Consider the following 25780-nt stretch of genomic DNA (forward strand, 5'->3'; position numbering starts at 1 on the left):
TCATAATCACTAGTTAACTACACATGGTTGATGATATTACTAGTTTATCTAGTGTGTTGCATATAATCAATGCGGTGCACATGCGCGAAAAAGGAATGTCGTTGCTCCAACATGTACCTAACCATAAACACCAATGCCTTTCTTAAAATCAATACACAAGTATATATTTTTAAATCTGCATATTTAGTTAATATTGCCTGCTAACATGAATTTATTTTAACTAGGTAAATTGTGTCACTTCTCTTGCAACAGAGTCAGGGTATATGCAGCAGTTTGGGCCGCCTGGCTCGTTGCGAACTGTGTGAAGACTATTTCTTCCTAACAAAGACAGCCAACTTCGCCAAACGGGGGATGATTTAACAAAAGCGCATTTGCGAAAAATGCACAATCGTTGCTCGACTGTACCTAACCATAAACATCAATGCCTTTCTTAAAATCAATACACAGAAGTATATATTTTTAAACCTGCATATTTAGCTAAAAGAAATCCAGGTTTGCAGGCAATATTAACAAGGTGAAATTGTGTCACTTCTCTTGCGTTCATTGCACGCAGAGTCAGGGTATATGCAACAGTTTGTGCCGCCTGGCTCGTTGCAAACTAATTTGCCAGAATGTTGCGTAATTATGACATAACATTGAAGATTGTACAATGTAACAGCAATATTTAGACTTAGGGATGCCACCCGTTAGATAAAATATGGAATGGTTCCATATTTCACTAAAAGAATAAACGTTTTGTTTTCGAAATGATAGTTTCCGGATTTGACCATATTAATGACCAAAGGCTCGTATTTCTGTGTGTTATAATGTTATAATTAAGTCTATGATTTGATAGTCTGACTGAGTGACGGTAGGCAGCAGCAGGCTCGTAAGCATTCATTCAAACAGCACTGAGCTGTTTATGACTTCAAGCCTATCAACTCCCGAGATTAGGCTGGTGTAACCAATGTGAAATGGCTAGCTAGTTATCGGGGTGCGCGCTAATAGTGTTTTAAACGTCACTCACTCGGAGACTTGGAGTAGTTATTCTCCTTGCTCTGCATGGGCCGTGGCTTTTGTGGAGCGATGGGTAACGATGCGTCGAGGGTGGCTTTTGTCGATGTTTTCCTGGTTCGAGCCCAGGTAGGGGAGAGGAGAGGGACGGAAGCTATACTGTTACACTGGCAATACTAAAGTGCCTATAAGAACATCCAATAGTCAAAGGTATATGAAATACAAATGGTATAGAGAGAAATAGTCCTATAATTCCTTTAATAACTACAACCTAAAACTTCTTGCCTGGGAATATTGAAGACTCATGTTAAAAGGAATCACCAGCTTTCGTATGTTCTCATGTTCTGAGCACGGAACTTAAACGTCAGCTTTTTTACATGGCACATATTGCACTTTTACTTTCTTCTCCAACACTTTGTTTTTGCATTATTTAAACCAAATTGAACATGTTTCATTATTTATTTGAGGCTAAATTGATTTTATTTATGTATTATATTAAGTTAAAATAAGTGTTCATTCAGTATTGTTGTAATTGTCATTATTACAAATAAATAAATAAATAAAAATCGGCCGATTATTCGGTATCGGCTTTTTTTGGTCCTCCAATAATCGGTATCGGTATCGGCGTTGAAAATACTTAATCGGTCGACCTCTAATTGAAACGCCGTATGCAGGCCAGGCCTAATCGCTCAACTTCAGTGTCCGACCTCACTAAAACTCTTGTGGCTGAATGGAAGCAAGTCCCTGCAGCAATGTTCCAACATCTAGTGGAAAGCCATCCTGGAAGAGTGGAGGCTGTTATAGCAGCAAAGGGGGGACCAACTCCATATTAATGCCCATGATTTTAGAATCAGATGTTCAACGAGCAGGTGTCCATATACTTTTGGTCATGTAGTGTATCTACGATACAATAACTGCGTTCAACAGTCCATTTAGGGATTGGACTAGTATTCCAATGGGGAAATTCCTTATGGGCAATTCCTCAGTTACGTAATTGTACTGAGACCCATTGAATTCAAAGTTTAACCAACCATACAACTAACTATATGCAAAAGGTCTACTTTTAACAATTTACACAAACAATTTTACAAAAACACATTTACTGGATGAACTGTGCAGATGCAAAAGCTTGGGTACAGAATGTAGGTAAAATCTCCGTCCTGTTTTATGTCCACGTTTTCCAAAAACTGTTAAATATCTGCTCTGAATTAAGATTCAAGATGTCTGCAGAAAGAATGGTGTCAGCTATGACATGACACATTTACTTCGAAAACATGCCTTTTGGTTATTGAACTGCAGTAAGTGAAGTGGATTTACACCTGGTAATGGAATTTCATCATGGGTCCCTGATCTGTACTACACAGAAATGCATAATTATAGATATTAATGTAATTCTCTTCATGGTGATGTATCCTAAATAGGTAGTCAAAGGTATAAATATGCAATATCCTACTTTGCATATTTGGGTATTATTCTACATACTGGCTATTATTTTAGTGAGATCTGCCCCCAAACAAGACCAAATGTGGTTGGTCCGGAACGGATCAAATTTGAACCAATTATAGATGTCTATGTTTCAGAAATGTGGACATCAAAGCACAGCACAGTAGAGCTCAGTAGAGTACAACACAGAACAGTAGAAAAGGAGAGTTCAGTACAGTTCAGTAGAGTAGAGTACACTTCAGTATAGTACAGTAGAGCACATGCGAGTACTGTAGAGCACAGTAATGCAGAGTAGAGTTCAGTACCATACAGTAGAGTACAGTATAATACAGTACATTATAGTGTACTCAACTCTAGTGTGCTCTACTGTGCACTGTACTGAACTCTACTCTACTGTACTGAACTATACTCTACTTTTCTTTACTGCACTGTACTCTACTGTGCTATACTGCACTGTGCGGTCCAAATCTGTGAACCCAACTGTAGTTTGTGACTACTATCATTTCCCATTTCCCAAATCAATTGCAGAAATTCCGTTACCAATTTTGAGACAACATTTAGATTTTTAAATACTTAATAATTAATACACAACCTTTATATGAGTAAAAACACTGGAACTAATTGATAGGTCTACCTTTACTTGTTACTTCTGTGTACTTTTAATAGCTTCCTCCTTATGAGGGAGAGTGTGGGTGTTTGATAACAGAATATCAAGGCACAAGGCAATGTTTCTTCAACTTACAGAAGGCAGAAAAATGTATCCAAAATTAAAAGTGTTGATATTAGTTGGTAGGGGCCTTTGCTAATCCCACATTTTTTAGATGGAAATGGTTGAAAAATATATAAATGCTCCTATTTAAAAAAATATATACTCTTAGCTTACATTTTACCTCCAATTTGACATGCTCATGAACATCACATGTTGGTGCTCATGGGTCCTTTTACATGGAAATTACCTTATCTAATTTAACTGAGAGGAATGAAAATGGAATTGAACCCTGCTAGCAAAACATCGGATTTAAAGTTTGCATTAGATGGGCTGTGAGGTAGAGTGTGAGTGACAGGTACAGTTGAAGTCGGAAGTCGGGAGTCTTTAAAACTCATTTTTCAACCACTATATAAATTGCTTGTAAACAAACTATAGTTTTGGCAAGTTGGTTAGGACATGTACTTTGTGCATGACACAAGTATTTTTCCAACAATTGTTTACAGACAGATTATTTCACTTAAAATTCACTGTATCACAATTCCAGTGGGTCAGAAGTTTACATACACTAAGTTGACTGTGCCTTTAAACAGCTTGGAAAAGTCCAGAAAATGATGTCATGGCTCTAGAAGCTTCTGATAGCCTAATTGACAACATTTGAGTCAATTGGAGGTGTACCTGTTGATATATTTCAAGGCCTACCTTCAAACGCACTGCCTCTTTGCTTGACATCATGGGAAAATCAAAAGAAATCAGCCAAGACCTCAGAAAAACATTTGTAGACCTCCACATGTCTGGTTCATCCTTGGGACCAATTTCCAAACGCCTGAAGGTACCACGTTCATCTGTACAAACAGTAGTACGCAAGTATAAACACCATGGGACCACGCAGCCATCATATCACTCAGGAAGGAGACGCGTTCTGTCTCCTAGAGATGAACGTAGTTTGGTGCGAAAAGTGAAAATAAATCCCAGAACAACAGCGAAGGACCTTGTGAAGATGCTGGAGGAAACAGGTACAAAAGTATCTATATCCACAGTAAAACAAGTCCTATATCGACAAAACCTGAAAGGTTGCTCAGCAAGGAAGAAGACTGCTCCAAAACCACCATAAAAAAGCCAGACCACGGTTTGCAATTGCACAAGGGGATGAAGATCATACTTTTTGGAGAAATGTCCTCTGGTCTGATGAAAAAAAAATGGAACTGTTTGGACATATAATGACCATTGTTTCGTTTTTGGTGGAAAAAGGGGGAGGCTTGTAAGCCGAAGTGCACCATCCCAACCGTGAAGCACGGGGGTGGCAGCATCATGTTGTGGGAGTGATTTGCTGCAGGAGGGACTGGTGCACTTCACAAAATAGATGGCATCATGAGGGAGGAAAAGTATGTAGATATATTGAAGCAACATCTCAAGAAATCAGTCAGGAAGTTAAAGCTTGGTCGCAAATGGGTCTTCCAAATGGACAATGACCGCAAGCATACTTCCAAAGTTGTGGCAAAATGACTTAAGGACAACAAAGTCAAGGTATTGGCATGGCTATCACAAAGCCCTGACCTGAATCCCATAGAAAATGTGTGGGCAGAACTGAAAAAGTGTGTGCCAGAAAGGAGGCCTACAAACCTGACTCAGTTACACCAGCTCTGTCAGGAGGAATGGGCCAAAATTCACCCAGCTTGTGGAATGCTACTCGAAACGTTTGACCCAAGTTAAACAATTTAAAGGCAATGCTACCAAATACTAATTGAGTGTATGTAAACTTCTGACCCACTGGGAATGTGATAAAGTGATACAGTGGTGATCCTACCTGACCTAAAACAGGGATTTTTTTACTAGGATTAAATGTCAGGAATTGTAAAAAAAAAATTAAAAAAAACTGAGTTTAAATGTATTTGGCTAAAGTGTATGTAAACATCTGACTTCAACTGTAGGGGAGGTGACGGGAAGGGTAATGATGGTCTCTGAGTGGTAAGTGACTCATTCCGTCTTTCCATAATATGGTCTTGCTTTGCTGACAACGCCTTGATTTGTAAATGGAGTAAAAAATCATACCACATGGTTTGTAAAGGTTATGGTATTTAGTAGAACATACCAATGAATCTGTCAAACAGTATATCTACCTCTCCAAGTAGTTTTGTCTATATAGATACACTGCTACAAACAGAGAGCCACTGAATGAATCAAATAACATCAGAGTGCACTCTCAATGCCCTCTGATCACTGTCATTGAGAACACACAGTAAGCCCTTTCTAGTTAAATGTCAAAGAACAAGACAGTCTCAGAACATACACACGTGAACGAAACGGGAGTTCACAATGATCTAGGGAAAGAAAGGAGACAGTCTTTGAAAAAGAAGAAAGCCAAGATGGTATAAAGCTTTGACATGATCAACAATGAATGATTGTAGCCTCCCACAGATGTCTCAATCATCTAAATCCAACATGTAACACATAATACCTGCAATTCCCCTTTCAGCACATATGTTCCTGCCTCATCTCATCTCTTATTCCCATGCCTCTAAGTAGCCATTATGCAACTCTGAGCAATGGGCATAGAATTGGGTTTTATCCTCTACCATGCTCAGTGTGTCCCATCTTCACGACAGCAGACTTATATGCATTTCAACAGTGCTGTCGGTGGTAAACAATGTCCACCTAAACATCTATAACACACAACAAGGCTGTTCAGTCCCACCAGAGAGGAGAGAACAGTGAAAAGCACATGTGACAGATAACATCTCATTATATGCATGGCAACACAGAGGCAGGCTTGGTGGAGAAAAAAAAGAGGGACCTGACAAGGTGAATTATTTTCTACAAGGCATATGGAAATAATCCACTGCACAGCGCTGCTCCACTCCCCAGGGCTAGACAGAGTAACCTCATGCAAGACTGATGGTGGTGGCTCCAGAATGCCATTCTCTCCCTCTGCCTCTACCCCCCCCCCCCCCCACTCCCAACCCTCTCTCTTTGCCCTTTTTCTCTCAATCTTTGATTATCTCCCTGCTTCTCTGTGAAGCCGGGTCTCGCTGTGAGAGCCTGGAGAGTTACAGGGTACTACAGGGTACAGGGCCTCAGTAGCTTCAGTAGCTCTCCTCTCTCCAGCCTCTAAAACATGCAATGTATGCTGTTGTGTTACATCAGAAAAACCCAATCCTGGTGGGGGGATATGATGTGGTCCCACTAGCCAGTGACATTGACATTTGATGCTCTGGGAGATTTCTCAATATTTATATTGTCATTGTGTCAAGGCCAGAATTCCACAATAGCAGAGTGGGGTTTCCCCCACACTGCTCTTTCAGAAGTGCACGGCTGCAATAAGACAAAAGGATATACCTTGCCAATGTACTGCTTGTCACTCCCAGTGTACTCCTCCTGTAGAAAGAACTGGTTCCACATCCATCCTCGTTTGAAACGCTTCAGTAGCTTCTCTCCCTTTCCTCCATCTCTGTCCTCCTCCTTCTCTCCTTCCATCTCTCCCATCTCCACCACAATCCTTCTGGTAATAGACATGTTATCCACGTAGAGGGACAGGGACGCCCATAGCAGGACCAGCAAGCAAGTCCTCATAGTGGAACTGTGGTGTTTGCACAAAAAGCCAAGCCTCTATCTGCCCTGATATTTACATCCTATAAGGGAGCTGGGCTTCACCCTCATTGTCCTATTCCTTGATGGCTGTGTTGGAACCTGTCAGGGGGAAGAGGAGGAACGATTAGAGGGACACATTTCCATATTTTTTGAAAAGTAATGTGTATGATGATCTGAATACAGATAAAACAAACAATACACAAAAACAGACAGACAATTGAATAATGACATGCTATCAACCTTAATTTATCTTCATTTAGATAAAAGGAAGAAAAATGTTGGTGTTCAATTAGCCTTTAACTAAAAAAAGGCTAAAAAAGGATTTGCACTTAAAACACCAATCAATCGATCAATAGTTCAAATCCACATCAACTGCTCTATTTTAGAGAGCACAAAACTTACAGAGCAATTTGCTCACTTACGGCAATACCCCTTTCCCCATCTAGAATACACTCAGTCTCTTACAATATACAGTACATTGGTGTTATACAGCCTAATCACATGCCATGCATGTCCTGACCAGATGATGACAGAAGCATCAGGCCACCACGTAATTTCCAGCAATCACCAGCTTCCCTGCTTCACACAACAAGCCATGCCTCGGCCCCTTTACTACTTATCAAGGAAATTGCCAATGTGATTGCAGTGGAAAGGGGAGGGGTAGTGCACATGTATTTTCTGCATTTCTCTCCCCCCTCTTCAATTTGCAATTTACAGCATCTGTGCTGACATTAAGTGCATGTGTATCTACTCATCAGCATAGAAAGCTAAGGGTCAATACTGCTTCACTGATGGTGAGAGGGACGGATACAGGGGCCATGAATCAGTTAAAAGACATAATTACGATGGGCGAATTGACTCCTGCAATCACGCCGTTGTTTTTCTACTGCTGCCATCTGACCTCTCAACATGTCCTCCATTAGGGCCATTATGCCTGCTTTATGAAATGGACTAATTGAATAAGGTAACAGATACCAAAGCGTATTGATTTGCTGTCAGAATCAGTCAGGTTAAAAGGAACACAGGGGGCTGGGGGCTCTTTGCCTCTTCTATATTTTCAGTTGAGGGGACTAATCCCTGTGTATATCAGTGTGGAAGTGAGGCTTCCCTAGAAGGCAGCAGAGCAGAATGGGGGCTAGCCTAGTGAAACACATTAGTCAAGGCCCCAGCCTAGCCGGGAGCCATTTCCCTCAGCTCTGTGACCTGTTAAATCCCCTGACAGAGTCTTGCTGGGGGAAGTCACCTGGATCTAGAGTGGTTTTGTTACATACTATGTCAGAGAACACAGACAGCTTCCCATCCATTCCCACTACAAAATGTTTGCTAATTTATTCACAGGTCCTGCTGAGAGACTGGGGTTCATGTAGTGCAGACTGAATACCAACATGTGTGAGATGAATAGGGCTGTTGCGGTGATCGTATTACCGCCACACCGGCGGTCACGAGTCATGAAGGCAGTCAAATTCCACGTGACCGTTTAGTCACGGTAACTAGGCTTCTCCAAACTCTGATGCTGCTCATGATCATTAGTAGCCCACCAAACTTACTAACTGCCTGGTACTCAGCACTCTACTGTCCCTCCAGTTACTCTGACATCAATGCAAATGTAATCAAAAATCGAGTCAAACACTTCATGAGAGCCCATGAGCTACTAAAAAGAGGAGGGTCCCATCAGCTTTCTGTAGGCCAGGCCTACTATATTTATTTCTCAACTTTCCTAATATTAAGCACATTGCTTATCTTTACAACAGGAGTATAGCCTACCTTGCTGGAATGAAAATGAATCATGGGAAAAGCATCCTCCATTGGCTATTTAAGTGCATAGGTGTATTTTTCCCGCTACCCCTGTTTTGAGACAAGTTCATGATAATGGTCCATTCTAAATCAAAACAAATTTCACAAATATTTGATTTAGTATATGTAAAGACAAGATTAAATTAAGAATAGTCTGATGGGTGACAATATTAGTCTATCACTTGTATATTATCACTTGTAAATGATGCCCAGCATAAGAAACAGCCTTTTTCCCCGACTTTTTCTAATCATAGTCGCACACCTCATGTAGCCTAGCCCATAGGCCTATATGTTTTGATAAGGTGTGTATCACAACTAAAGTGGCCAAATAACATCTTAAAATTAAGCACATGAATCTGCTTTACCAGGGGTTTAGAGCCTAACTGGTATACATACGCAGCGTGTGAGTTTCAAGTTTGGGGAAGATAAATGCTTCATAAAAAAGCATTACGTGCATAATCACATTTGCGGTCACTTTTGATAATGGTGTTTTCCCGCTAACAGAACATTCCCGCTTATGCCATGTGCGCATTGCTGCACTTAGAACGTGAATAAAAAGCCTAATAGTTTATCAACATTTTAAATTCTGATCTGTTGTGTCAGCCACATTGCTTGTGGTTGTATTCATTTGGGATCTGTAGCATCCCACAACTCTCCCAGACTATATTTGGAATATTTATTTCTCGCACAGAATAGAATAGGTTAACCTTTGTACTATGGGCTGTCATTGTAAATAAGAATTTGTTCTTAACTGACTTGCCTCGTTAAATAAAGGTAAAACATATATATATATTTTTTTAAATACTACAGGTGACAGTAGATTGACATAGGCTAGTGCTTTTGTTGTTCCTTAGGCCTACTCATCTTGTTGGCTGACGAAAAGTAAATGTGGACAGTTCTTCCAATATCTTCAATATGCACACGGAATTGGATAAGGACGTGCGCAGTTGCGTCCCCGATGTGTCTGTCTTCACTTGTAGCCTGTGAGAAAAACCTGAGCGTTTCGGAGTGCACTGCATGGATTTTTTGAGGGTCCATTATAGCCACAAAGGGGATGAAATTTGAGGCATTATCAAGTGCCTTTCAAATTGTGAATGAGAGATTAATGATGTGTGTACAGCCTGCGCAAAAAAACTAAGCAGAGCTCATGCCTTTCAAGCGCCTTTTTTCAAATCATCATTAGAGTCGCATCATGCAGGCTTAAAATGTATAAAAATCAAAACATATAGCCCAATGTTTGTAAAACAACTAAAGTTAGGACCTATTTCTTTGTTAACCGCTCAACACAGAAGAGCGCACTTATTTATAGTTTATTGAGCTTTGTTCAATTGTATTCTTCATACTATAAAAAAATGCCACGGAATTCCAAGCAAATCTTGTCTGCTGAATGAACTAGTGTAGCGCACAGCCATTTGGCATAGCCACCCCAGGACCTAACATAAAGACAACTCAGAGTATGCTGTTCTGTTCTGAAATACACTACATTTTCTTCATATCATGCTTGTTTAGACCTGTCTAAAATAAATAATGGATTTATTGTGAAGGTGTAGGCTATATTACATGGATTTATTAGACTTTTTAAAATGTAGATGTTCCAAAGGTCTGCATCAGTGGCTTGTAGGCTGTGTGTGGAAGCCAGGAGATGCTAAATGTGTTTATGTTAATTAATGGTAAATTACCGTGAGACCGACAGTTATTTGCAATTACCTGCTGACGAAACTTCGTGACCACCACAGCCCTAGAGATGAACGAACAAGGCAATGGTTAAGATTCACTGTAGCCTACCTCAGTACATTAAAATAACACGTTGAAACCAACCAATGGCTGCTAAATAATTAAACATTAAGTTGGATAATCATTCTGTACTCTGAATTTGAATTTCATACATACAATATCGATCCAAATGCAGCCTATATACTGTACATTACCAAGAAGATTTTTGTTAAATCCATAATACAACAAAAATAAAAATCTATCTTCCATTTTGGACAACAAGCCATCTCAAGACATTACAACACAAACCAATTTACTAGACCATCTAGCATGACCTTCAGGTGACACGACACTCATTCTCTCACTATTCTGCCTTTAAAGCCTTGCATTTCATGGCAGAGGGAGGGCTGTACTTTAAGGCGTCAGCATGCTACAGTTCGGCTAGCGGCTAGCCAAACCGAATTAGTGCTCTCATACTGCCTTAATAGACCTTCGCTGAAAAAAACTGGGAAAAAATCAGCAATAGTACTGTTTGTCCATTTTGTGACACCGTAGTTAGTATCCACATCCTCAAAATAGTCACATCCTGAAAATAATTAATCTATAATAACTCAATAAATCGGTCATTCATTTTGACGTTTTTGACGAGGGTGTTTGGTGCAGTATTTCTAAATGACTGAATGTGCATGAAAACGAGTCGTCTCTCGTTGAATGACAACAAAGACTTTACTGAAGAATCCCTACTGTTGACCAATCACTGACGAAGCGGGGTAGACTTCGGGTTACCAATTTCGGCTTACCTTAAGAAACATGTTTGTGTGCCCGAACAACCGAAAAAACCCTTACCGAAGTCCAAAACAAACAAAAACTTCACAAAATGTCATCATAATATATGCACAAACTCTTCCAAACTGTTTCAGCTGGGAAGCAAAAGGACGTCTTTAGGGTGTTGAAGAGTAGTGGGGCCCTCCCTGCAGACAGCCTCAGCCTTAGCCTCAGCGGGCCTGATGAGTCCCATAGGAGCAATTAGAGGTGAAGAAAGGAGAATGTCAACCCTGGGCTGCTTCCGTGTGAGGAGGGAGAGAGAGAAGGCGGTCGACAGGTACAAGACCTGCTACAACAACAGGGCAGAGCAGCCTCATAAAGGCACCTAATGCCTGCCTGTGTCACAGACACATACACGCTGTCTTCAGACTTCTAATGAATAAGGCATGGAGGTGGAACTATCACCTGTTGACTTTAACTTTGGAACAGTTTTAGTATGGTTCCATGTACTGTATTACAAAAATGAATGTGTTTGGTATATTAAAGCAGCAGAGGCTGATATAAAATAATAAACTCAACATTTTGCATTTCTAAGAACACTACAAGTACCCCAGTGCATGTTTTTTCTGTATCTATACTACAGTTTTCAACTCTCTCCCCAAAAAGGGCAAGTCTGGAAGATAAATTGCGTTTAAGTGGTGAATGTTAGGAGGGGGCCTGCTATCAGGTTGCCACCACCCAGAGTGATAGGCAGCCAAACTGTTCACTGTCATTCCCCAGGGACCAATGGGCCGTCGATACCTATTGATCTGTCTGTTTAGGAGGGGGGGGGACTTCAAGATGCCCTAGTATCTATCACCTTGCTTGGCTCTGTTTGCAACACTCTTTGACTTGTATGCTCTAGGTGATAAAGATCTCATTTCAAGTAACATCTGTTCTTTCTTTGTTTTGTACCATTGAAAACAAAACAATGTGTGAAATCAACTGATGAATGATAATTTGACATATCTTATTCAATCTGTACGATCTTACAAAACAATGACTTGAAAACATGCATACTACATTTGCATTGACCAGTCTGATTTGAGCTTGTACAACCATTATAGTGCCAATTCTTTGAGTAGAAAAGACTGTCACACAACATGAATGGTAATCCCTCTCCTCTCCTCTCCTCTCCTCTCCTCTCCTCTCCTCTCCTCTCCTCTCCTCTCCTCTCCTCTCCTCTCCTCTCCTCTCCTCTCCTCTCCCTTCAATTACAAGGGTCCCAGTCCCCCCCTCCACTCCAGCTATAATCTCCCCAGCAACATTTGTGCACTAATCTTAACAGGAAGAGATAATAGATGTTGAGTCCCCTGAATGGGACTGACATGTGCACCAACACAATTACTGTCAGGGAGCGTCGCTGGCGCGCTCATACCAGATGGGACCTCTTAATTACGTAACCGGAAGAGGGGCATAATGTGATTTGGAGGCAATGTACGTTACGTTGTGCCACATCCGATTCAGTATCTATCTGTCCTGTATTGCCCTGTTTCCAGAATTGTCTTCAAATGGCTGGACGCATGTCAGTTCCATACCTAGAGAAGCTCTTCTGACGTGATTGCATTTTGAGTATAAATAAATTCCGCAAACTTGAAAGACGTCAGCGAACAGTTTTCCAGATTAATACGTGTGTGTGTGTTTGTGCTGTTTAGAACCCCCAAAGCTGTTTTGGATCCTCAATGATCCATGCCTGGTTCATTGCTTTAGGTGTTGGATACTAAAGAAGATGACAACCCATTAAACTGTGTGGGTCTTTCATTTATGGCGTCTTCGTCAATGGGGCTGCCTGTGTAAGCCAGTGTCTCATAGCGTGTTTGTATTGTGGGTGGTTGATTGTGATTCCTCCTTGGAGGAGGAGAAAGCGTGAGAACGGCAGCTTTATGGTGTGCTTGTGCAAAGACCTAGCAGGAGTGTTCAGGTCAGAGCTTTCTCTCCACCATTGTGTCCAAGCACTGGAATGTGGCTGGCTCACTATTACAATGCAAATGTGCCAGCGTCTGATGGAGCTACTCTTTATGTGTGAGAGCGAAAGAGAGAGAGAGAGAGGGGGGGGGGGGGGGGGGGGGGAGACAATTAGTCATTAGCCTACACATATGACAGCGGCTGTAGGGCAGAATTGATTGTATTTCTCTCCCTTTTTAGCCATAATGCAGTTCAGGATCTGACCAGCTCGTCTAGTCATTAGTCTATACCTGGCCTTGTTCTATGGTCTTCTTGCACCTCAGATAATTAACCATAAAGGAATCATGACACTGATTCATCCGTGAACAGCACACTTCTCCAGCGAAGGTGAGCATTTGCCCACTGACGTCGGTTGATGCCGAACTGCAGACAGGCCAAGTGAGGATGACAGGCACGTTGATTATCTTCCCAGTTTGTACATAAATTCTTTGGTTGTGCAAACCCACAGTTTCATCAGCTGTCCGGGTGACTGGTCTCAAACGATCCCTCAGGTGAAGAAGCCAGATGTGGAGGTCCTGGGCTGGAGTGGTTAGGCTGGTTAGACATACTGCCAAATTCTCTAAAATGACGTTGGAGGCGGCATACGGTAGACAAATTAATATGCAATTCTCTGGAAACAGCTCTGGTGGACATTCCTGCAGTCAGCATGCCAATTGCACGCTCCCTCAAAACTTGAGACATTTGTGGCATTGTGTTGTGTTTCAGAACTGCACATTTTTCAGTTGTCTTTTATTGTCCCCAGCACAAGGTGCACCAGTGTACTGATCATGCTGTTAAGTCAGCTTCTTGATATGCCACACCTGTCAGGTGGATGGATTATCTTGGCAAAGGAGAAATGCTCACTAACAGGGATGTCAACACATTTGTGCACAATCCCATAGAGAAATGAGCTTTTTATGCATATGGAAAGTTTCTGGGATATTTTATTTCCGCCCATGAAACATAGCACCAACCACTTTACATGTTGCGTTTCTATTTTTGTTCAGTATAACATAATTATAATTATATGGCCAAATACACTGTCCATTTTCAACTGACTCCTACTGTCCTCTCCTACTGTTCTCATTTCATATTTCACGTCTAAAATGTGAAATACTCCCTGTTCCATGTTCGCACACATTAAACACCCACACGTCAGAGGGAGCAGCATTCAGCCAAATCACCTTGGCAGAGAGCAGTGCAGTGGGAGGAGAGCAGGGTCAAGCACTGGATGACCCTCAGAGGTCAATATGTCTCATCATGTTCAAGATGTGGAAGAAGCACTGGTGATCTTGAGTTACGCCACAGGCTTGGTCAATAAACTGCTTGATGTTAATGGTATGGAGATCCTAATATCATCAAATGGTCAATAGGAGAGCAACCTTTGAGCATGACATCATTAGATACTGAAAACAAATAGGCCTACTAGTAATGCGTCAGCTTACAAAATACAGCTGAATGATACAAGGGTAAAACCATATACAGCACAAAGGAAAACGTTAAAAGTTGCCTTTCATATCTACCAACATATTCTCATTCTTTTCCACGCTTGTTAATAGAGCGACTGGTGCTATTAGCAATTCTGTTTTAAACTAGCTTTCCTACTGCACATCAATGCCCTCTTTTCAAATCAATTCAATTAAGCTTGACAAAGCTTGAGAATTAAACAAACCAATAAAGCTAGTATTTCTAATGGAAAGAAGAGAATGTGTGTGGGTGTCACACCAGGGTGTGTGTTAGCCTCTGGGTGGGGGGAGAGAGCTCTCTCTTTTTCACACCCCAAACTCGTATTTACAGCCAATCCTCCAATGATACAAGATAAAGCCTGTGATAAATAACAAATAACACTCGTACTAGAGGTTGCAACTTTCTCAATCAACAACAACAAATCGATGGGTCTGTTTTCATAGCTGCTAGGACATCATCAGAATAATACTTCAATTCCCTTGCCTTCACTGATCTTTGCAGACTATTACATTTTGGGGTGTTAAATGTACAGTAGTTTGTACAGTAGTTTTTTCCAGCCCATTAACCTAAGGTCTCATTTAAACTAGAGATATCAGTTTTTTTTGCATTGGATGCGTCTCAATCCACCACATATGCCTATGTACTGCAACACTTCGGCTTCTATGGGGAAAGGTGAAAAATCTACAGAAGTGTTCGTCAGACCATGAGACGTCCCGAAAATCGGTCTTCTCACAGAATCGTCTGTAGCGTCCCGAGCGGTTTGGCCTACACACTACTATGACCCGTCTATGGAACGATGAGACTCTCACGAACACGTACATGTCGGTTGTTTTGCCTCACAAGACTCGTTTGAAGGTCCCCCCGGTACCAGTTGAAAAAATGTATGGAAGTATATATGGAGACTGTTTAGATGCTAAAAAATAAGGGGCTAAATACAAATATACAAAGAAATACTAATGTTTCCTGATCTTTCTTATATCTCTCTGATATAGGACACACTTCAGAACAAACTTCATTTTGATTGGGGAGGGGGGGACTATCTGTTATTCAATGCATTTGTATGGGCTAATAGCAGTATGTGAATGTAAATTGTTATTTAGGCAATTTTTTCTTGTTATTCCAGGTATAGTAGCGTTAAAAAACAGAGAGAGATTGAATGACAACATTAGGCCTTGTTATAGACCTGCTGACTGCAAATGAGGATCCCTCTATAATCTATAATTGCCATGGCTGTCAAACAGTGCAAGACATTTTTTGAAAAGGGGCATAAGTTGTCTTCAAAAGACAATGTAATACTATGCTCCAGACAGGAGAACAGATTGCTTGCCAAAATTAATTGTTAATTTGAGGATATCAATTCTGCAATTCATTGTACTCTGCCTATGCTATTCAATGGCTTAGATATAGTGCATTGTACTCTCAGAAGACCAATATTTGTGGTGTGATCCAAAATGTCAGGAGTTTGATCTATAAAAACACCTGTATAGGTAACTGATGACATACCTGTGCTATTCAATTCAATCCAACCCCTTGCTAGCTTGACAAACACACGGGACAATGGCCCATTGTCAAATGAGGTGACAGAGCACACAAGCACATTTACATTCAAAACTATTTACAAACTCTAGGTACATTTACATACAGACCCCATATAATTCAATTTGATAATGATCTGTTTGTCAAATGTGAGTGCACTACGATTACGTCATGGTAAAATAAAACTCCTGATGGATGATATGTTATGAATAAAGAATAGGTCTTCTGAGAATACAGTGGATGGTACGTACTAGTCACACTCACTCTCAATAACACTTTTAGACATGTTAGATGAATATAGTGTAGAAAAAATGTTTGAGAGACATGAGAGTGTAAAATAGTCACTATGTGAATCAATATACCCATTTAAGAACATCCATTCCTGTGTGCATGTTCCATTGTGACCACATGAGGGCACAATTAAAGAAGCTGTTTGAATTTTCCAAATGAGAATCAATCGGAATAACCCATATAGTTGACATAGAAATGAATCATAATTCCCTATGGTGAAGGGTCACATCATTCTTAATCAAGTTTTAAGACAGCAGGATAATCAATCCTCTTCTACTGGAGTAGGCTAATCAGTGGAAAGCAGTTTGTTCCAAAGGTCACAGTGACCTGGTTGGGTATTGGGAAACTGGGAGTACTGGGAATACTGAAGACACTCAGAATTTTGGGGATATTTACAACATCCATACAACAGACATTTCTAAGATAATATTATCATCATCAACCAACAGTATTTCAGGCTTTTGACATTCAGAGAAATTGTTTTACACCCATTGCCTCTCTTGGTACAGTATGCACTATTATGTGCCCAAGAAGGTGTGGAAATAATCAGTTGTGATTTACAACAAATACTTTTCCTTACTCATTAATAGGGCACACACCACAAAAATATTTGAATAATTTGAACAGGCTGATTGGTCTTTAAAGGGGAATGGAAGCACTTTAGGAAGTAAAGCTAAGCAAAGATATGTATTCCATCCACTAACACTAAACATGTGCACATAACATAGAAACCTCTACATTTTGGGGATTTTGATATTGAACAACTTTTTTTTAGAGGTATAGGTAGTGCCAACTTGAATTGCCATAGAAAGGGCTGACGCCAATGCGTCATTGACAGGGTTGAGCAAATTGTTAGTTTTGTCTGGGGACTGAAAGCGAATGTTGCCACCGGGAGGCGCCTTGCCTCCACTGGCTCTGAAAGGGTTCTCACAACTTTGTCAGCTTTGCAATTGAGATCAGGACAACAATATTAAGGTAAGAAACGGTATACAGTTCATTTTTATTTTTCCCAATTGATAAAACGAGTCTGTCAGCCAAAAAAAGGCAAGGTACAGTAGCTAGCTAGATCTAGATCTTGTCTTGCCTTTTTTATGTTAATGTCAACTTTGACAACTATACGTTTAAAAAAAAATCATATTGTTAATTTGAAGAGCATTTGTCATTGGTATGAGCTAAGAGCTCAAATTAACTGGCTGGTGTCTGATTCTACAGTAGCTAGCTAGCTAGCTAGCCAGCCACAAGAGAGGGCTCCTGCAGGATTGCTATTTTACCAGTAAAATGTATGATACCCATATCATTATTAGTTAGCTATCTAGGTAACGAGCTACATAGCTAGATATCTCATTAGGTATCTGTTTATCTATGATTCCTAAAAACTAGTAAGCCTGCTGGGTGTTGTTGCAAGAATGAATGTAGCCTAAGCCAGAAGCCTAATCATTTTGACTAGCTATAGCTATGATTTCTGAAAGCTCAGGCTGGTAGTCCGTTTGGTAACTATCCTAAATCATCCTGGTCTACCTGGTAACTGTCAATGGTGTATTATTGTCATGTACTATTAGGCCTATATACTGTATATTCAGCCTACGTTTAAAAAAAAATACTCTCTCTCTCTGTCTGTAGGACACTGGTGGACTGTGGAGGATGACACTATTGACATGTCACCTGTGCACCAGGAAGTCAGTAGAAGTTGATTACCACTTGATTGATGTGGTGCAATTGTATGTCATATCCTTCGAAAGGACTGTTTCTCAGCTTTCAAAATATTAATAATGTTTTCATATATGGTTTGACACCAGTACATTTTAAAGCAATTGCACACGAGAGGGCGTGCTAAACAACTTTTTTAGCTGTGGTCATAAGCCGAGTACTGTAGATCAGCACAGCCACAGTCAAAGTTGACATTTAAAAAAAAAAAGTCATTTCACACAACTTTGAGTGTACAATTGCTTTTCTACAACTGGTTACCAATGAAATAAAACATGTTATTTCGATAAATGTATTCATAGGCAACTATTTAATCCCTCAACAAAAATATAGGCCTAGTCCTGACACGTCTTTGGTTGCTAGCCAAGCCGGCTGGCCGTTCATTCTGTCGGTTAGGTTGCCCGAGGCACGACGTCTTTTTGTTCTATATCTATGGATGCAACGCAGTCGTTCATTCTAAATGTTTCGCTGCCATGCTGGCTGGCAGTGCTCTTATTCCTTGCTTGCTAGCTAGCCAACTACGGCTAACACAGTCAGGTCAAACAGTGCAGCTAAAATAACAGCAAAGTAACTGCATTTGCGTTTGTTTAAGCTGTTTTGGATACATTAATGATGTGTGATTGGCATAGAAAATGTGCTCTGTTGTCAGGACACTGTTCAGAGGAGCTAGCCACCTACACAGCTAACACAATCACTTCAAACTGAAGCTGTTAAGACAGCAAACTAGCTGCATTTCATGTTGTTTTACCTGTCCGTTCATTGTATGGATTAGTTTGCCCGAGACGCGACCCAGTTGTGAAGTATTTTTGTTCTATATCTATGGACGTGACCCAGTTGTTCCTTCTAAGTGTTCCGTTGCCATGCTGGCTGGCAACGCTCTTATTCCTTGCTTGCTAGCTAGCCAAATATTTCTAACACAGTTACATCAGATGGAACATAAAAATTCTTCTGATTCAGGATTTTGACCTGCTGAAGAAATATGTCCGTTCATTCTATTGGTTAGGTTGCCAGAAACGTGGCCCAGTCGTGAAGTCTTTTTATTCTATATCAACAGAAGTCCCAGTCGTTTGTTCTAAATGTTCTATTGCCATGCTGGCTGGCAACACTCTTATCCCTTGCTTGCTAGCTGGCTAACACAGTATCGTCAGATGGAACAGAAAACAAGATTCCCATTTTTGCATCATAGGCTTACCTATGCTAAATATGTTTTTTAGTTTGGCGTAGAACGCGTCTCAACCAATCACAATGCTTGTTTTGACCAACCCGCTGTAAAATAATCATTAATGCACGCAGAGTTCATGGTCTTTCAGACAATTTGGGGATTCAGCCATTTTTGGGATGCAACAATGGCAAAGTGGTGATTTACAGTTACAGTTAAATGGTGTTCTAAAGCCTAGTGTTTCCATTCTCCTTTAACACAGAATTAATACAATGAAAAGGTTACATTTTCAGTCATTAAAAACGCTATTTGCCCTCCCGAAATATGTAGTCAAAGTGCAGTATAACTGCAGTACACTGCAGTATAACTGCAATATGCTGCAAATACGGTGTCCAAAATAACACTGTTTTATTCTGCAGTAATTTGCAGTGTAACTGCAGTTCAACTGCAGTACACTGCAGTTATTCTGCAGTTATTGGGTCCAAAATACCACAGTCGACTGCAGTTTCTACACTTTTACTGCAGTTTCCAAACTGCAATCTTTTTTTATAAAGGTGACAACCACCAGAAATACACGGGTTAAATAGAAGACACTTGTTGCTGTGGAAAATAAACGGCAATGCTTTGCCTGTATTTTCTTTTTTGACATAATTACTCATTCACAAACTCCTGGGGCATGCTCTGCACATATGGGCATAGCAAACTGGGAATGGTAAAATACAGGTGACTTGCCTCAGCACTGCACTAACGGGTAGATTTGCATTTAGGGTAGCACCTACATCCACATTGGAGTGCATGTACACTCCACAGCAATAGAGTGCCAGTGTCTAAACAATAAATAAAACAATAGGCCTACACATCAAATATTTCTAATAAGACACAAAAAGTGTACACTGTTGGCTATGAGTGCTTTATCAATAACAATGTCAATATCAACAGTAATCTACAGTAGGCTAATATATCACGAGACCTTCCATGACCATTCAACAAACAACATGGTCCTCATAATCAATTTCTATCTCAAAAACATGGGTTGTTTACAGGGTAGCCTTGATTCAATCCTCTGACATGTCGCATTGAAACGGGGACACACACCTTAAACCACACAGTGCCAAACAACACTACCGCTAAAGATATGACTGCCACTAGACTCTGAAAATAACAAACAGTAAAACTTTAAGCCGGGTCAATTAAATTAAGTTATAATTATAATTTAGGACCTCTAATTGAATCATGACATACTATCCAGGGAACATGAAAATATGCAGCTTTTTACACACACAACCATATTGCAGTCAGCCTAGGCTACCGGTACATGTCAAATCCAGCAATTCGGGAAGTGTATTATTATTTTCTAGAAAACATAGATTATTTCCTTTAAATGAAGTTGTAGGCTGATGAGACCGACTATGACGAATTCATGAGATCGTCCTACATTAAATTATCCAATGAAAGCAACTTTGATGAAGTTATAAGCTATTTATCACAAAATCGAATATCATCCTTCAGCTATAAAAATAAAAGGAACCCTTTAAAGTGCGTGTGTTTTTAAATACTGTAAAACGACTTTTTCATGAGCGCTATTTGAACATATACAGCTAAATAAAACATCACTTACCAATGTTTGACGTAGCTGAAAGCTCAATCAATGCGCGCCTGTGTGAATCCGTTGCATGCAACTGACTCACTGAACGCGGACTGGTGCCTGCCTTCTCTTGCTCTCTCTTTCTCTCTCTTTAGTTCATGATGAGCATCCCTTGCTCTCTCAGCCTAGAAGTTGAGTCGGACTCTAGCTGCTCCTGATTGGGTGTCAGCCGCTGGTTTACGATTAAAGGGACAGGCTGAGTTGAAAATGACTAATTTATCACCAATATTTATGAGGGGTTTTTCCAAGCGATTTGCAACAGGGGCACATAATTTTTCTCATGAGCCATTCTTACAAGATAATATTGTTCTCCTGCCTTTCAAAGCTAATTAGCATCTTAAAAGAATTGCATATTCAACAAACACTGAAACAATTAAATCTACAACGATAGTTTGTGACAATGCCTTGACAATGAGAGCATTTCAATAATGAAATTTGTTATTGCCTTGGTTTGGCTACCTAGACACTTTTGTGTCCTTCAAATGTTCCTTATGTAGCCTATAGCCATAGGCCTACAACTGTTACCACTGAGTTTGGACAATTAAATGTCACATAGGCCTATTCCACAATGGACACTATTTTCCACCTGCCCTAAATCAAGCTGTCTTGATCCACATTCACAGAGGTTGTTGGTTGTGAAAACCTGCAGGATGCATTTTGTAATGAGAGAAAAATGTCAGTGTTTCTGACAGACTGGGTGGGTGGTTGAGGAAGGCACCTGAGCACTGTCACTGTCTGACGGTTAAAATGGCTAAAGGGTCATAGGGATGTGCTTCTCACTTTGACAGCGTGATGTCCTGAAGTCTCATCAGTGTGCTGTGTGAGCTCTGGGGCTCTGGGCTTTGACAGCCATTGTTTCAGAGAGGGGTATCACTTGTTTCAAGCAGAGGTATCACGCTCTGTAACTCTGTTAATATTTGACAAGAGGAAGGATTCCCCCTGGTGACCTAGGTACACATTCCTATTTTTACATTAACATTTCCTCTGAAGTATTTGATTAATACATCATTATACACACACCAAACAATCAACAACTAGGTAATATGATGTTACTTATCTTTTTAGAGTGTTACTACACAGGTATGAGAATGTAATGTAGTGTTACCAGAGAGAAAATGTTAAAGGTATGACATCTGAGGTGGAGGCAGCGATAGAAGGAAGCCTCACAGTGACCATGCCCGGATAACTTTTAATAATACGTTTAATTGCCCAGTTAATGCAGGTGGTTCAACAACAGAGACATGTATCCAATGATCATGTAGCAGATTGAGTATACACATAACCCAGTTGATATAGCAATTCCCTTCCAGCTAGCTGACCGAATGTCTGGGTACCAAATGGCACCCTATTCCCTATATAGTTCACTGCTTATGACCAGAGGCAATGGGCTCTGGTCAAAAATAGTGCACTATATAGATAATGGGGTGTGATTTGGGAGGCAGCCAATGTCTTTCTAATTAGGATGCCCACCACAGGCTCCAGCAGACCCAGGCTCATATATTACAATGTTGAATGGACAGTCTGAAGTCAGAGCACACCCCTACTGATCCTCCCCCTAGGCCCACTGACTGGCTCTTCAAAACAGTTATTGCCAGAACAGGGAATGGCAGTGGCAGTAAACTAAACATAGTAGATTTATTGTATGTTATTTAATCTTGACATTACCTAAATGTATTATTTGACATGCCCGATGCACATTCCACTCGTCTGCTGCTGACGACGTTGAATTTCTTAAATCTATGAAGTCATTGTGGTGGGTGAGTTCGGTAAAAACAAGCTGCATGTACCCCCCCCCCCCCCCCAACATAACAATTGGGCTAGTGGATATTTAATAGATGGATCATACACTACCAAATGTATATACATTAATTCACAAAACAGCATATTACTGTCTCGATTAAGCCATCAGCCAGTATTATCCTGACTAATTAAGGATATACACATTATACAGATAATTATTAGGTAATGGCCTAAGTATCTTGAAGTGACCACCATGTCGACCTACTTATTACTACCAAAGCCTGATGGTTTTAAAGTAGATTACTGTGCTGATGGGGAGATAATGGTAAATGTGGTAATGGATAACTGTTTGATAGTACACATACAGTGCTTTCAGTGTATTCATACCCCTTGACTTATTCCACATTTGGTTGTGTTACAGCCTGAATTCAAAATGGATTAAATATATGTTTTTACTCACCCATTTACACACAATACCCCATAATGACAAAGTGAAATACATGTTAGAATCACCTTTGTCAGCGATTACAGCTGTCAGTCTTTTGGGGTTAGTCTATAAGAGCTGTGCACACCTGAATTGTACCATATTTGCACATTATTCTTTAAAAAATTCTTCAAATTCTGTGAAGTTGGTTGTTGATCATTGCTAGATGACATTTTCACGTTTTTCCCAAAGATTTTCAAGCCAATTTAAGTCTAAACTGTAACCAGGCCACTCAGGAACATTCAATGTTGTCTTGGTAAGCAACTCCAGTGTATATTTGACCTTGTGTTTTAGGTTATTGTCCTGCTGAAAGGTGAATTTGTCTCCCAGTGTCTGTTGGAAAGCAGACAGAACCAGGTTCTCTTCTAGGATTTAGCTTGTGTATTTAGCTCTATTAAATTTTTTTTTTGTAACAAAAACTCCATAGTACTTGCCGATGACAAGCATACATTATCCATAACATGATGCAGCCACCACCATGATTGAAAATATGAAGAGTGGTACTCAGTGATCGTTGTATTGGATTTTGCCCAGCATAACGCTTTGTATTGAGGATATAGAGTTAATTTCATGCCTTATTGCAAACAGGATGCATTTTTTAAAAATCTTTTTTATTCTGTGCAGGCTTCTTTCTCTGTCAATTAGGTTAGTATTGCTGAGTAACTACAATGTTGTTGATCCATTATCCATATATACATTTTTCTTTTTACACCCAACAGTACCTGTACAAGTCTTTATCAGACTGACACTGAGAATTTCCTTGTTAAAACATGCAATAATATGTTTTACATCTTAATAAATAAATACAAACATGAATGAAATCACGGTAATGATGAGTGAAGTGCCGCTTATTAGGTGTACAAACCACTGCGTGCTCACAGAGATATTGCATAATGTGGTCAAAATGGCTGTTGTTCCTTTTCTCAAACCAAAGGTCTGTCTCCGTGAATATTTTAGAGGATTCTCCCTAAGCTTAGGACAGCAAACCGTAATCCGCCTTGAATCAGTAACAGCATATTGGCCAGGGCTTATGCTCTCTACCACCCAAGACAAGTCAAGGAGCATATCGTGTGAAAAGGCTGAATAAGTAGCACAGATCTTGACAGGCACTTTATTTGTGTAACAACATGTTTAACTATATATTTTATTGTTGTGAATGCTTCCTACGTCCTATATTGTATGTACATCAATGGAAACCTATACTCATATATCAGTAAACAGATTACTTCACCATTTGACCAACTCCCATGGCTATAGCCAAATACTTTTCCCTGTTTTTTACGACTGTGTGTATCCCCTCCAGAATCCCCCAGCTAGTCGACATAGAGGAAAAAGAGGCAGTGACAATGGGGACTCAGTGACAAGGGGGACTCAGTGACGAGGGGGATTCAGTGACAAGGGGGACTTGCTGAGCATGGATAATCGCTGGAACTGACCCGGCAGCCGGCTCCTCAGATAGAAACGGATTTCCATTCTCAGCAAGAGAGCAGTGGCCAGCAGCGACCCGGGGCGACATCACTACAGCAGGGGGAGAAATGTATTAGACATGCATCTCAATTCACTTTGTCATGTTGCATTCACTAAGAGAATGTAGGGGTAAAACAGGGTAAAAGGAAGGACCTTCTACAAAGGAAGAACAAGGTTAAGTAAACCTTGTTTTGGGATGTGACAGGACTTTTTGGGACAAAAACTGAGTCTGAGTCCAGCCATCCCAGCTGTGAGTCTGTTTTGAACCAAAGTAATATTAATTTGATGAGAAATTCAAGACAGTTTATTTTCATTTAAAGTAGATGCTCATTCCACTTGCCCAAAATTGTGACATGTTCATGTTTTTTAGAGACAGAGGCTGTCCAGGAGTTACTAAAACATATTCCTGTAGCCATCAAACAAACCATTAGTGTATTATGAAACTCCATTCTTTTCTCTCCTCATACTGAACAGACAGGGATTAATAGACCCCCCTCCGCTGCCACAGATGGACTGTGCCATGCCAGCCGACTGTTATTAAATCCTCACAATGTCTTTCTGTACTAGTCATCAACAAGTCTCCAAGCCTCTGTCTGTGAGAACTCACACTAGAACTTACAATGGAACCCACACACAATCAAGAGGGGGTGTACTGTAGCTGTGGGCCTGTGGCACATCCAGCACTGTATACCACATTAGTAGGGTCTTTGACTTTGCCCTCTGATGATAATTCTGAAATCTGGGGTTTTGCCATTAATCTAGCTGCAATACTCTTTGCCAAGGGGATTATTGAGTGACAATTTCAAGAGGAACGAAAGATGTAATTCTCCTCCTAAGCCACGAGTCTATTAAAAACCAAACAGTTCTGTCACTTAACACATAGGCCTTACTGCACAGCTGCCAAGTATTTCATAAATAAGTTGATGATGAATTTTCCTTAGAGAAAACAAGAACATTTCACCACCCGCCCCCGTCAGAAAATCCCCTTTCACAATGCTGTGGTTTGGGGATTTGATGACGTACAGGAAGTAAGAACCATGACCTGATATAAAATCAACACTTGTCAACACATCCAAAAAATCTAATAAGACAGTACATCTTGTCAAATGAAAATAGCAAGAGGGAAAACCCTATTAAATAGGATGTCTTTTTTTGGGGCACATCCTCCTTTTAGACCTAGTGTTTTTAGGTCCCTTAAGGTGTTGGTGGGGTGTAAAAGCTAATCCATGGCATTAAATCCCTTAACAGACCACCCCAACGGCCCCCTCACTAAGCAGGCAATAATAGGCTATAATATGAGGC

At 40.4% G+C, this 25780-nt stretch overlaps 1 protein-coding gene across 3 annotated transcripts in view; it reads right to left on the reverse strand.

Annotated features, from left to right (window-relative positions):
• The window catches only part of cdh6 (cadherin 6), a 35774-nt gene extending 14841 nt beyond the window's left edge, over positions 1-20933 (reverse strand). The window contains exons 1-3 of one of the 3 annotated variants that reach the window (XM_021613321.2): positions 20761-20933; positions 10204-10262; positions 6479-6829 (exon numbers count right to left, since the gene is read on the reverse strand). In XM_021613321.2, coding sequence (XP_021468996.2) covers positions 6479-6712 — 234 coding nt within the window. In that variant the 5' untranslated portion in view covers positions 6713-6829; positions 10204-10262; positions 20761-20933. The remainder of the gene's footprint in view (positions 1-6478; positions 6830-10203; positions 10263-20760) is intronic. The other 2 variants (XM_021613319.2, XM_021613320.2) reach the window with 2 other exon arrangements.
• Positions 20934-25780: the final 4847 nt, after the last annotated feature.

This window comes from Oncorhynchus mykiss, chromosome 8, assembly GCF_013265735.2.
Source record: "Oncorhynchus mykiss isolate Arlee chromosome 8, USDA_OmykA_1.1, whole genome shotgun sequence".
NCBI classification, from domain to species: Eukaryota; Metazoa; Chordata; class Actinopteri; order Salmoniformes; family Salmonidae; genus Oncorhynchus; species Oncorhynchus mykiss.